The sequence below is a fragment of the Pelecanus crispus genome, chromosome 13 (assembly GCF_030463565.1).
Source record: "Pelecanus crispus isolate bPelCri1 chromosome 13, bPelCri1.pri, whole genome shotgun sequence".
NCBI classification, from domain to species: Eukaryota; Metazoa; Chordata; class Aves; order Pelecaniformes; family Pelecanidae; genus Pelecanus; species Pelecanus crispus.
In genome coordinates, this window is record NC_134655.1 from 22956126 (window position 1) to 22969582 (window position 13457).

General features: G+C 45.2%; 1 protein-coding gene across 1 annotated transcript in view; it reads right to left on the minus strand.

Annotated features, from left to right (window-relative positions):
* Window positions 1–7097, minus strand: part of LOC104026238 (sodium/hydrogen exchanger 2) — a 30854-nt gene extending 23757 nt beyond the window's left edge. Inside the window, exons 1-3 of the mRNA XM_075720571.1 lie at window positions 6932–7097; window positions 5032–5495; window positions 3539–3789 (exon numbers count right to left, since the gene is read on the minus strand). Of these exons, the coding sequence (XP_075576686.1) occupies window positions 3539–3789; window positions 5032–5495; window positions 6932–7097 (881 nt within the window). The remainder of the gene's footprint in view (window positions 1–3538; window positions 3790–5031; window positions 5496–6931) is intronic.
* Window positions 7098–13457: the final 6360 nt, after the last annotated feature.

Genomic DNA, 13457 nt, shown 5'->3' on the forward strand with positions numbered 1-13457 from the left:
ACCAGCTGTGACCAGGACAGGCAAGTGACCCGTATCGATGCACATAGGTGGTGAGGTAGGTGGTGGCCTCCACAGCACAGTATCCATAATAGACCCTCTCAGCTAAGAACTATTCAGAAAACAGCCACGCAACAACTGCTTTGCAGCAAAAACACCACATTTAACCCTAGAATTTCACAAAGGAGATTCTCTGCATTATTTGGGCTTTGATGGAAAAAACTCCAGGGTTGCCCCCCAGCCCCAGCGAACAGGACAGTCTGCAGAGGGGCAGAGCTGAGCGTGCTCTGGTTGTGGGTTTAGAACCTGTATGAAACCAAAGACCCTGAGTCTCTCCTCCACAGCCACTTATTTATTTCAGGAAAACACCGTCGGCCACTGCGCTGCCGCTCCTAATCTGCACCGCTGCTCACAAAAGCGGAGTAAGGACCACCTTCTTCTGGCTCGTCAGTGAATCACTAACACATCTTCGCTGCCACAACTCCGCATCTTTTGTTGGACCAAGACAAAGGCATGAACGACAGCTACAGTCATTTCTGCTCTACTTCAAGCACTAAGAAAATCAGCAACACTATTATGGGAAAATACTTATCGGATATTCAGTGGGAACAACAAATAAGAAATTACAAGGGAAAAAAAAAACCTTTTTCAAATGAAGATGCACTTCCACCCACTTGAGTTGCTGATCACTAGGCTTTGCATTCAAACAAACAAACAAAAAAACCCCAAACACATACATTTCTATTTCTTTCATTTAAAAATAATCATTATTTGTTTTTCCTCATTGGAATGAAAACAACATACATTTTTTGAAGGAGAAAGAAACATTTGGGTTTGTCTGAAATTAAAACTGGGCTTCAGGGAGGGGACTTGTAGTAAAGGCACAGGATACAGAAGGTCAGACGCAGAAAAGCCACAATGCTCTTACTGGGGAAAGAGATCCCGTCTTACCCAGCAGTACGAGCCCAGGATTCAGATCCCTTTTTCATCTAATGTTCTTTGAGTTCCCATCTTTCTTCTCCTAAGAAAATGTATCAATACTTAAAATATTCTGCAATCGGTCTTTTTTGGTTTATCCTTTTCGGACTGACCCACTTAGCATAAAGCACTGAGCCAGAAAGAGAAACAGCGACCGAACCACAAGCTAAGGAAAAAATTAAAAAAAAAAAAAAAGGTTCTTCTGTTTCTGTATCTGCCTCAATAAATAGCAGATGAAATAGTTCCAGCTAGGAACTAAGAAATCCAACAAGTATTTATGGAAAGTGACTTCCAGAGCCGTGGTTTGGGAACATTTTTTGGGAAAAGGATATGGGTTCACACCAGATTCACAGGCAGGGAAGAAACCTGACGTGTTCTGTCACAGCTTCAAAGATGGGCACTGCCACTAGGGCAAGGGGAAAAAAAAAAAAAACCACCAAGAAAAAATGAAACCAAACTAAAAAACATTTGCAGAACTGTTTAGCAGATTGGGTTGCACTCACAGATTTTTTTGGACTACGTAGAATTGATTTTTTTGGCAATCAATTTGTTTTTCAAAGTAACAAACTGCCAAGATCTGCTTCTTACAATACAGTATTCCCTGGTCACAAATGAACGAATTGTTTGAAATCAAGATCTATAAAAGAGGCATTTATAATTTGGCAATTATAAGACCAGCAGTGCAGGAATCAGCTGCCTTTGCAATTGTTTTGCTTCAGAAACAATGCATTATTCAGAAGAATAGAAAATGGGTTCCATAATGGGTACAGTAGATTGTGATTGATAGAAGGAGACACCATTAGGATTGAATGTTTTCTGCTCCGTGATGATTATGCTGCATATTTATTTCACTGTTCTTTCTTACGCTCCTATAAATAGGCTTTCTCTTACCTATTCCCAGAGCTAGAATTGTTTTCAGTAATGCCAGAATATTGCTCCTATTAACCATTTGAGGAAAAAACATCTGCACGATACAGGAATGGTTTCTACCCAAAGCACTACCATTAGTTTCAAAATAGATCTCCCAGATACTCCTGTGTCTAGCTGGTAGCTGACTTAATTTTTTTTTTTTTATTTTATTTTTATCTTCATTATCAGATTTACACTTGTTTACACTGTAGCTATCAATGCAGTCTAAGTGCACTTTAGAGTCTTTAGGGAAATATTAAATAGTTGGCTGTGATCCTCAGCACCAGCTGACTTGGTTTAGGTAGGAGAACCAAACGCAACAAACATCAGCCCACAGAAACCAGGAGGACTGAATCACTCTGGCTTTCATCTGTCTCTGTTTTCCAAGGTGAGCTTTCTTTGACCATTAGGATTATTATATCTATTTTTTTCTCAGCACCTGCTCTGCAAGTGAAATGCATGAGGTACGCCCAAAGCTCAGTTACCTCTCTTAAAACTGAAGATTCTGGCCCAGAATTATTCGTTTTATTGAAAGACCTACCCAGTAAAAAGAAAAATAAATTAACTGTATTATCTTTAAATTACAATTTGTGAAAGACTCAATTTACAGAAACAAACAGCTTCTCTTTGCTGATGGGAAAAGTCACGTGGGAATACGCGAGATGGTATCTGATACAGCGCGGGACTCGGCTGCGGGACACAGGGCGTCCTTGTCTGCCCCACGTTGCTATGCCCTGGTTGTACAAAAGCTTCACAGAGTAAAACCTTCCGTGCTCTAAAGTGTTTTTTTAATTGAAGAGTGTATAGGACTGACTGTGCTGTAGTAAATTGCAAGCAGTTTGGGTTTAGTACCTTTGAAACCTTCATCTCTGACAACTTTGGCTGAAATTGGTTAGCAGTTTTCAGACGTTACTGGAGATAGAGAGGTGGTGGATGACACCCTCGCTCAGGAGACCACACAAATTCGTGAGCCGTGTCTGAACTTCTTCTGCCAGTAAGTCTGAATCCCCAAAGCAGAGGTTTCCATTAGAGCCCTCCACTCCCGAACAGCAGGGGATACCCAACTCCCACCCCACCACTCACCCTGCATAAGGTCTGCCCAAGCACGCCTTTGGGGCCACCACCCAAAGCTAGCTGGGAGGTAGGGCGTGCAGGTCAGGAGGAGGGTGCTAGAACTGTAAACTCAGACCAAACCTTTCTGAGGATTTGATTAAATACTCCTTGCAGCTCCTAAAATGTTCATTTTCATTGGGCCACACATGGAAAATAACCAAATAAGCCAAGAAAGTCTCTTCTGGCTCTGCCAAAACCTCTGGACATCTCGTTGCTTGAACATTCAGGGTTTCCAAGCAAAAAACATGGAGCTCAAATAAACATTGCTCAACAACATAAACCGATCAGCCGTCTGAAGCTTGCCCAGCAGTAGTCATCTGGATCGCTTGTGACTTGACAGCTGTTACCATTGCTGGGTAATTTTGTAATGTGTGAAATGGGGTTGCACCCCTCAGCTCTTCCACAGGCTGCAATACTTGCCGTTTGCTGCCATACACAGATTTCCAGCTGAGCAAACTTACTTTAAAACTTTTTCTAATACTTTTCAGTAAATCTAGCCAGAAAGTTCTCCTGGACAGACGAGATGCTGGGACATACTTACGCCACAATCCCCGAAAGGTGAAACATTTCGGCAGTGAGGTAGGAAAGATAGCTGAACAGGAAGACAAAGAGTGGTTCGATGACGCGGATATCCTTGGTGAACCGCGTGGTAAAGGCGGCAGTCATCCCAAAAGTAAGACCAACTAAAACTCCTCCTAGCCCAACCACAAAGAATTTTCCAACTCCAGCAAAAATATCCACACTTTTGACGGCTGGCATTTCACAGAAAGATCGAAATAGCTTGTAGAGCACCTGGGTGAAAAATGAAAGAGGAAAACCAGCCGTTAACAAGATACTCAGACATGGCCATATGTAGCAGTGACACTAAAATAAGCTGCCGGGATGTCTGCCCGTGCGGGGTCAGCATCCTTCTCTGGAGGCCAGGCTCCTACCAGGGGAGTGTTGTGGCACTCACTTGTATTTCTATCTCCAGACACACAGTCGAAGAGATGTTCACCTGAAAGCTTCTCCAGACCTCAGGCCAGAGAAGGGGACCAGGAGTCCTCTGCTAGAAGAGGCTGTTGATGCCTTTTCCGTCTGCAGACCTCACGTCCCACCTCTCAGCACCAGCCCATCCTTCCTCATGGAATCATAGAATCATAGAATCGTTTAGGTTGGAAAAAACCTTCAAGATCATCCAGTCCAACCATTAACCTACACTACCAAGTCTACTCTAAGCCAATCAAGGTAGACTAGACTAAACCATGTCCCAAAGTGCCACCTCTGCCCGTTTTTTGAACACTTCCAGGGATGGGGACTCCACCACCTCTCTGGGCAGCCTGTTCCAATGCTTGACCGCACTTTCCGTAAAGAAATTTTTCCTAATTTCCAATCTAAACCTCCCCTGGCGCAGCTTGAGCCCATTTCCTCTCGTCCTATCGCTAGCTACTTGGGAGAAGAGCCCAACACCCACCTCACTGCACCCTCCTGTCAGGTAGCTGTAGAGAGCGATGAGGTCTCCCCTCAGCCTCCTCTTCTCCAGACCAAACACCCCCAGCTCCCTCAGCCGCTCCCCACCAGCCCTGTGCTCCAGACCCTGCCCCAGCTCCGTTGCCCTTCTCTGGACACGCCCCAGCACCCCAATGTCTTTCTTGTAGTGAGGGGCCCAAAACTGGGCACAGCATTCCAGGTGCGGCCTCACCAGTGCCAAGTACAGGGGGACGATCCCTGCCCTGCTCCTGCTGGCCACACTATCCCTGACACAAGCCAGGATGCTGTTGGCCTTCTTGGCCACCTGGGCACACTGCTGGCTCGTGTTCAGCCGCTGTCGACCAACACCCCCAGGTCCTTTTCGGCCGGGCAGCTTTCCAGCCACTCTTCCCCAAGCCTGTAGCGTTGCATGGAGGTGTTGTGACCCAAGTGCAGGACCCGGCACTTGGCCTTGTTGAACCTCACACAGTTGGCCTCGGCCCATCGGTCCAGCCTGGCCAGGTCCCTCTGCAGGGCCATCCTACCCTCCAGCATTAGAGACTCAAAATAAAGGCTAGTCCTTACCACCGTCACCGCGTCGTTCAGGAGCGATTCGCCGAAGACCAAGATGTGCAGCTTTTCATTGACGTGTATCTCCTCAAAGACCGCTAGCACCGCCACGGGATCCACAGCGGCGATCAGGCTGCCGAACAGGAGGTTGTGGAGCAACGACACGTCCTGCAAGTGAAAGGCTTCCACCTGGCAGATCCCGTATAGGGAAAAGCCGATCCCAAACACGTTCCATATCGTCCCCACGACCGCATAGAGGAGGATAGTGCCGATGTTCTCAAAAAAGGGACGGCTGGGCATGAAGTACCCCGCGTCAAGGACGATGGGTGGCAGCAGGTAGAGAAAAAAGATGTCGCTGTCCATAACAGGCGGTGACTTGTCGTTTAAGCCGTAGATGATTCCCCCCATGATGAGTCCTACAAATATCAATAAACAGCTTTCGGGAACGACAGTCGGCAGCTTGTTATATAGATGAAACCCTGGAAGGGGATGAATAGGGGGGAAAAAAAAAAAAAGTATTATCTCATCAGCCCAAACTGGCTGAAGAGCATCAACCAGCTCCTTGCTGCAGTGAGGAAGCTTCCCGTGCTCCCACCTTCAGCAGGCTACGCTTTGGAGTAGTAGTGATAAATGCGCACAATTAAGGTGAAATCTCTCAATCAGAAAATGGTTAGAAAATCTGAAAGATTACTGAAAATACCAAATTTTCTAAAATTACTGTTGGTTCAGACTGCATTTCATCATAGCATAAGATTAAACATGTATTTTTAGGTAATACACAAATAGAAAACCTAAATAATCTGTGTAAATAAAAAGGTATTTAGAATTATTTATGATGTAATCTAGTTAGCATGCCATCTTCAGCACTAATGTAAATAGCAACTGCTAATTTTAAACACAACACAGATTCCATACATAAAAAAAAAATACAAAAAGGACTCTCACTAATTATAAATGGTTCCACTTTTAATATTATTTAACCATTAACACTTAAAGCTAAAGGCAACATTGAAAAAAGTTGCCACACCCAATGTTAGAAATGCTGACAACCACTACAAGTACTCGAGGTGAGTTATTAAGAGAAAGTAATTGAAACAAACCAAACGGGAACAGGAATAATAATAATAATAATAAAAAAAAATCTGTGATCATTATTATTTCTTCATGCATGTTAGCAAAGTTGAGATCTCATCATGTAATATGCAGAATAGCGAATTAAAAGACCATTTCCACCTGAAAGAAATTCTGATCTAAATGAATCTCAGAGAGTTCTGCCTTCTGAGGAAAAAAAAAAAAAGAAAAAAATGCTATAAAATAACTTTTATAGTAGTAATTTAACAGAATTGATCACAATTTCTGGAAAAAAAAAAAAAGAATATATAATTTTCACTTTCCTATGCCCAGTTTTGCAGGAAAAAAAAAAAAAGATAGGTCCAAGTTATGCAAAATGTAATTAGGTGTTGTTACACAGATAACCTCCTTGATGCAGAGAGATTTTATTTTAGGCTGTGTAATACACTGCACATGGACTAAATTATTCCTTGCGGCTGGCCGGACGCAGCACCCTTTTTTAAGACCAGGGAGTCTTCATCTTCAGATGAAGATGCCAGCGGACAACCTGCATGTAGTGCAGCTGGCAAGCTAATCGCGAAGAATGCACAGCTTGGTGTGCAATGCAGTGAAATAAAATCCCTGGAGACCCTGATAGTCTTCCTACTAATAGCAACGCCGTGCACGGGTGTGAACTTCCAGATGGAAACCCATCATTTCCACCCTAAAAGGCAACCGGGTAGTATATGTGCATCCTTGGGACTTGGCGTGTTATCCCAGGCTCCAAGACTGGAGAAGAGGTGATGCAAAGACCACCATCCCCACGGAGACCCCTGCCCTTCCTCACCCTCTCAAGGTGCCTTACCTATTTTGGCCAAGGACGCAAGCATGATCCAGAGCGTGATTTCAAAGGGGACTTGAACATGTTGATAATCCAGAGAGAAAAACGCGTGCTCAAAGGAGTCATTGCCCTGAGCCTCCTCGGCAGCCCCGCTGATGTTCTCCGGCATCACGTCCTCCGGCAGCGGCATCGCTGGGGAGCCCTCCAGCGCCCCGACCCTCGCGGCTTGGAGGGTGGAGGAGAGCAAGGACCCAGCTAGGACAGCAGCCGCAGCTTTGCACCCCGGCCTCTGCCCCTCCGTTTGCCCAGGAAGCCGTCTGCCGCGGGGATTTGCCCGCTGGCTGCTCCCTCCTCTCGCTGCTGCGGGCGAGCGGCTGGGAGCGCTGCTGGCGACGGCGGAGCTCGGCTCGCCCTCGTCGCGCGGGTCGCTGCGAAGAGAAGAACAACAGCTCCGCGTCACGCCGACTCTCCTCCCCGGTCCATTAGTTTCCAGCCGGGAGACCCAGCTGGACAACGGCGCCCTTTGGCACCACGCGCCCAAGCAGGCGGAGGCTCCTGCAGATGCTTCCTTGATGAACACCTTGTGCGCCCTTAGACCCGCTGCGCATCCGTGCACGCTTACGAAAAAGACAAGCTGCATTTCAGTCCTAACTCTTGACATCTTTTGGCTTCCAGTCTCTCCGAAACCCTTCGGGGAGGGGGGGACGGTGGGGACTTGGCTGCAGCTAAAGCAGCCAGGTGTTGATGGAAGATGTCCCACATAAACCAGCCCCACCCAGAAATGGGCCCATCTTACAGCGGACTTCGCTGGATTTCTGCAGTGCCCGCAGAGAGAACACGCGGCAGCAATGATATTACTGATAATCACAGTTTCCATCTGGTAAATCGAGCAAAGCGCCCAGCTTGCTTATGCTAAATACAGAGCCGCAGCGTTGCGCTGGATAGAGGTCACCTGTACTGGAAGAGTAACTTTCAACAATTGCTTAAAGTTTCTTCTTATAATAAGGGCTAACAGGAAAAGTTATCTTCCTCTCTCTTCACTACTTGAGAACGGCATCGAAAACTGAGCGAGCTTGCTTAGAAAAGTTGGAGAGAGAGAAACGTAAAAAGTTATTTGCAACAGTGTTAGATGTATTAATAATACTGAGGAAAAAAACCATATTGCTCCAAATTCCTCCATTGAGGAGTTTCATTTAAGTTGACGATGTTTCAACAGGGATGAGTTTGTTCCGAAGAACACATGTAATTAAAATATGGAGGCCCCGGGCTGTCGCCAGACTGATCGATGGCCTATTTGTTTCTCTTCAGCTGCCTAAAGGACACCAAAATTGAGCCGCCAACAACAAGCTGGTGACCCACTTTTCCGCTGTAAGGTCAGAACCCAACATCCCGCAGACACAAATCCTGGGTTTCTCAGTGCCACGTGAGCTCCCTGTTCCCGATCCGATTTGTAAAGCAGGAGGAGGATAAACTTTGGGAGACGGGAGAGATGCAGTGATGCACTCTAGCAGTGATGCACTCTAGCAGTGACTTCTTTCCACTTTATCATCATTAATTTGAATTTATAGCGTGCCTTTACCACGCTTGCTGACTTTAAAGCAAAGCAGCACTCCTTAGAGCGGCCTCCTAGCAAATGAAGCTTTTTAAACTTGGTGCCAGTTCCCCCTTTGCAATTTTAAAAAATAAACAAAACTGCGGGACAGACACTTGGAGGACAGAAATCCCACAAGGTATTCCTCCATCATTTTTCCATAGTTCAATTCCATAGGGTCTGGGATGGGGAGGAGAGGAAGAGGCAAGGAGACAGGATCCCTGGTTACTCTGAAGGAGGAAGAATACAGTGCTCTTAACAGCAGCTAAGAAGTAATTAAGAAATTACTCAGCCAGAGCTCAGAGCAGTGGAAGCAGTTCTGAGCCTGGGCTCACATGCCAAGCCATCGTATTTCCTCTTTCTGCTGAAATATTTGGTGCTGAACTTGGGCGTTCAAAGACTTGTTCCGGTTTGATGGCATGGAAAGGGAGTTTTGCCAACGTCCCCCTCCCTCCGCCCCAAACAATCCATTCTGATTTTTGTCTGTCTCAGGAAAAAGGCAAAAAAATTAGTATTCGCTTACATTTACCCTAAGCCAAAATGGAATGTTTGTGTCTTGGACAGAAAAAAGACCTGCAGCACGGAGCTCAGCAGCACAATCCGGAAAATGCTTTTGTGCGTAGAATCAATATCTATTTGATAATGGAACCAGAAAAGAACAGCAGCGTTGGGACAGTATTTGAGGAAGGTCAACGGAGAGGATAATATTAAAATATGTGCCATTTTTCAAATAAAGTTAACTTATAAAATCAGGACCTTAAGGACTAAGCAGGAGTTAACAGGTGGAGCGAAGAGAGACGGGTGCGTGCTTATTTACCTTAACTGCTCAGCAAACCTCTCCCTCTGAACAGAGCAAAAGACCCTGTGGTTTTCAGGAAAAAGATACAAAATGTTAACAGAGGGGAAAAGAGCCTGAGCCAGTACCCTGTGCAGAGCTTTTAACGAGCCTGCTTCCCTTGCTTTCTTCAGCGATGGTTGCAACCCTGCAACAAGCTCCACGCGGGCGGATCAGCGCAGCCTCTCCGCAGACTGGCTTTCCTCCTGCAAAGCTCCTGGCATCTCCTTGGAAGCTCCACTGCCCTTCTCAGCCTAACTCGCTGCACCTAGACCTGTGCAAGGATAACGAAAGGCTCTTTGCAACTCTTCTGGACATCGCATTTCATTACAGTGAGAACCTTCAAGTTTGCTTTCAGGATTTTGAAACTCCTCATTTTTCTCTTTTGAACACTTTTACCCTGAAGGTCTATATAAACAAACATGCTCCTTCCCTTAAATTCTTATATGTATCGCTGTTCATTATATATTAGTTATAAATAAGCAAAAAGACAAAATGTTTTTCAAAAGTCCTATGGTAACAGAATACGTGTTGTTCCTCTTGTAATGGCTATTGATATTATTGAACCGCTCACTAATGCGAGCACCATTTGATCATATGTTTATGGACGTGCTTTCATTTTTTTCTAACATAATGTGCTTTCCCACATTTTTAGGTTTCAGGGTTAGATCCTGATCCCCATAATTGTATTGACGGGTACCTTGCTCCTGCCAGAATGGAGAGGCTTATGAGAAGAACAGGGTATTGTGAGATAGGGTAACAGCGACCAGAATTCAGGCTCCTGCAGTGAAAATGCTATGTTAGATTAATAGTTTAACTATTGCTATTATACTCTGTAATTAATTGCAACAAATTCTTTTTCTTTACTTACTTCAAAAGTGAAAGATGTGAAGTCTTTTCTCTCCCCTGCACTAGCGATCCTTCCAACGTGAACTGCCATTCTGCGCCTTCTTTCCAAAAAGTATTTTGGCTCCGACTGTGTTATCGCTTCTGGTAGACCTGGGACGAGTCTAGTTCTGTGAATCCCCCACTCTTCAAAAACCATGAGTGGATCCTAATCCCTTACCTACCCTACACCCACTTCTAAGACTTTTTGACTTTGATCCTACAGGCAAGATAGAGCAATCAATTTTTCACCTCATATAGTTCTCAGCAGACAAATGATTTCTGCATCTTGTTTAGAGCTCACCCAAACGATGTTTGGGATCACCCAGATGATGTTTTAGCGTTATCACCTTTTTTCCGCCCCTCCTTTTTGAAGTAAACCTTTTTTCCAGCCTACCCTAAAACCCCTTCTTTTTTGCACAAAGCAGCCAACAGATTTCATTAACAGCATTCTCCTCCACATGCAAATGAATATCCAGGAGCCTCTCCAAAAAAGCTAATCCAGGATGGCCTTTTGGTTCCCTCTCCACCCCCAACCCCAAGCAAAAATTCAAATAACGGAGCTGGGGAAGGGTCTGGAGCACAGGGCTGATGGGGAGCGGCTGAGGGAGCTGGGGGTGTTCAGCCTGGAGAAGAGGAGGCTGAGGGGAGACCTCATCGCTCTCTACACCTCCCTGACAGGAGGGTGCAGGGAGGGGGGTGTTGGTCTCTTCTCCCACGTAGTTAGCAATAGGACGAGAGGAAATGGCCTCAAGCTGTGCCAGGGGAGGTTTAGGTTGGATATTAGGAAAAATTTCTTCATGGAAAGAGTGGTCAAGATTGGAACAGGCTGCCCAGAGAGGTGGGGGAGTCCCCATCCCTGGAAGTGTTCAAAAAACGGGCAGAGGTGGCACTTTGGGACATGGTTTAGTCTAGTCTACCCTTGATTGGTTTAGTGTGGACTTGGTAGTGTAGGTTAATGGTTGGACTGGATGATCTTAAAGGTCTTTTCCAACCTAAAGGATTCTATGATTCTATATACATCCTCATTTGAGCTGCTTCTGCGTTGTAACCACCCAGCTCTCCGAGGAAAGCTGTGGGACACACATAGAAAAGCTCCTAAAAAGTCACCCGTGCGCTCCATATGATCAGCTGGCTGTGAAAAGATAAGTGTTAATGATATCCACATTTGGTACGTAAATACTATTTTTCCCACTAAGATCAGCAGAACGGCCATTTGTTTCAATGCGTTGTCTAAAATCTGAAGGAGAAAGCCTTTCGCATTTATGAACGTGCAAAATCTTTTTCCCCCATCAGAATGGAAACTGCTCGTATTTTCACATATAATCACCTTGTTTTTCAGCTTCTCCTCCTCATTACCTGCATTTTCAATTACATTTTAATATACACAGCAAAGACTGTACATAAAACACTGATCATCTTTCCAAAGAAGCCGGGACAGAAGAGCATATATTTCCATCCATACGTGAGCCTGCAAGCAAACACAGAAAACATGTAAAGCAGACAAGCTGTTTAGCAAGATTTAATCAGAACTGAAATTAAGACCAAGCCCCTCATCACACTGCCCTTGCTGGGAAGCTTCACGCTTGCAGCTTTTCTGGACAGCAGGAACGGAAAACCCCTTAAAATTCAAAGCAACCGTACGGGGTTTTCTCAGCGTATCACAGGCCATGAATATATTAAGAAACTAACTTGGCGTTGCAGCGAGCTGGCTGAATTGATGTGCTGCTTAACTCGTGTCCACCCCACAGAGCCCAGGCCAGAATGCATTTTTAATTCCACATCAGGGACTTCATTCAAAAAAATCTGGTCTTAACAAGAATTTGAACAAAATTACAGTGAGGAAATTCAGTATTAATAAGAAAGGAGTAAAGAAGAACGAGTCAAAACAATAAGACATTCTCCGTACCCACACTTGCTCTCATCATCGAGAAGCTGCAGAAAATGCATGCGCTAGATGCAAATTTTGTGATTCATTGCTTAACATTTCGCCAACTTGAAAAAATCACAGATTTATCACTGATACCTTGCCTAAACGGAGACTGTTCAACAACTAGTCCCTCCCATATCAATATTAGGAAGATCCAAGAGTTCCACATTCTCCTTGCCTTGCGCCTGCTCTTTTTTCACGCCGCTTCCGTACCGTTTCCGTACTGCTCTCGCTGTGGACACAGCAACCTGGGCACGCTCCCCGCGACGCAGCATTCAGGCAGCAGACTCGCAAACCGATTGCGTTACAGCTTCACGTTTAACAACTGCCTAATTAACACGGTCTTAAAGAATTTCTGTAGGGCGATTCCAGGCTGAGTACCACTTTAATCATTCCGGCACTGACTTCTCTTTGGATTCCGCTTCTGTCAGGAACTGCTCGAGTGCTTTGCGCAATCACTTGAATGACTTGGAAACTGAACGAAACTGAAATTTAATATTTTTCTTCATAATTATAACTGGAGAAGCTTGTAGCTGTGGCCTCAATGAAACAACTAATACTTGTCCTTTCTGGTAATCTAAAAACTATTTTTCTAACTTCAAGTCCAAACTTTCGCAGAGACACATCCAGAACTCACATAATTGCAAATCAGATTCACATTCAAGGGGTGGTATGAGATTTCTTCCATTAAATAACACTTTTCATACTCATTACTTTTTAGATGATCAAATTAGAGTGAAGACCTTAAATCTGTGCAGAAAACCTCCAGGTCACGGTGCTGTACAGTGGGTTGGTCTAAGAGCCTCAGAGGCTGAGTCCAACCAGAGGAAGCACGGGCCCCTCGAATCAACCACGACATGGAAGCTGTTTCTCATTAATTAGGAACCCAAACCGATAGGACTTCCAAGGATCCTTCAAACCCTAATCATGAGAGCATAGCTGACGATTTTTCCTGCTCTGGCCTTCAGCATTACACATAACAAGACTGGAAGGTGTTTCATAGTGCGAGGAACAAACTCCTGCAGGAACCCGTCCTGGTAGGATGAGCATGGGTCGTGCCCGTGGGTCACGTCAACATTTTTGCAAAGCTCCATCCTTTCTTCAGCTGTGGTCTGGCTGCTGGGGAGGGTGAGGAATATCAGCTGCTTCCTCTCCATCGCCGCTCTTGGTGCTTTCCCTCACACTCACGCGCTGCCTCAGCTGTGGGGGAGGATGGAAGAAATTCTTCTCACCCACCATTTTCTGCCAGTTTACTCAGCTCTTCCTGTCCCCTGACCAAACTGCTAACCACCCACTGGGAAAATACACA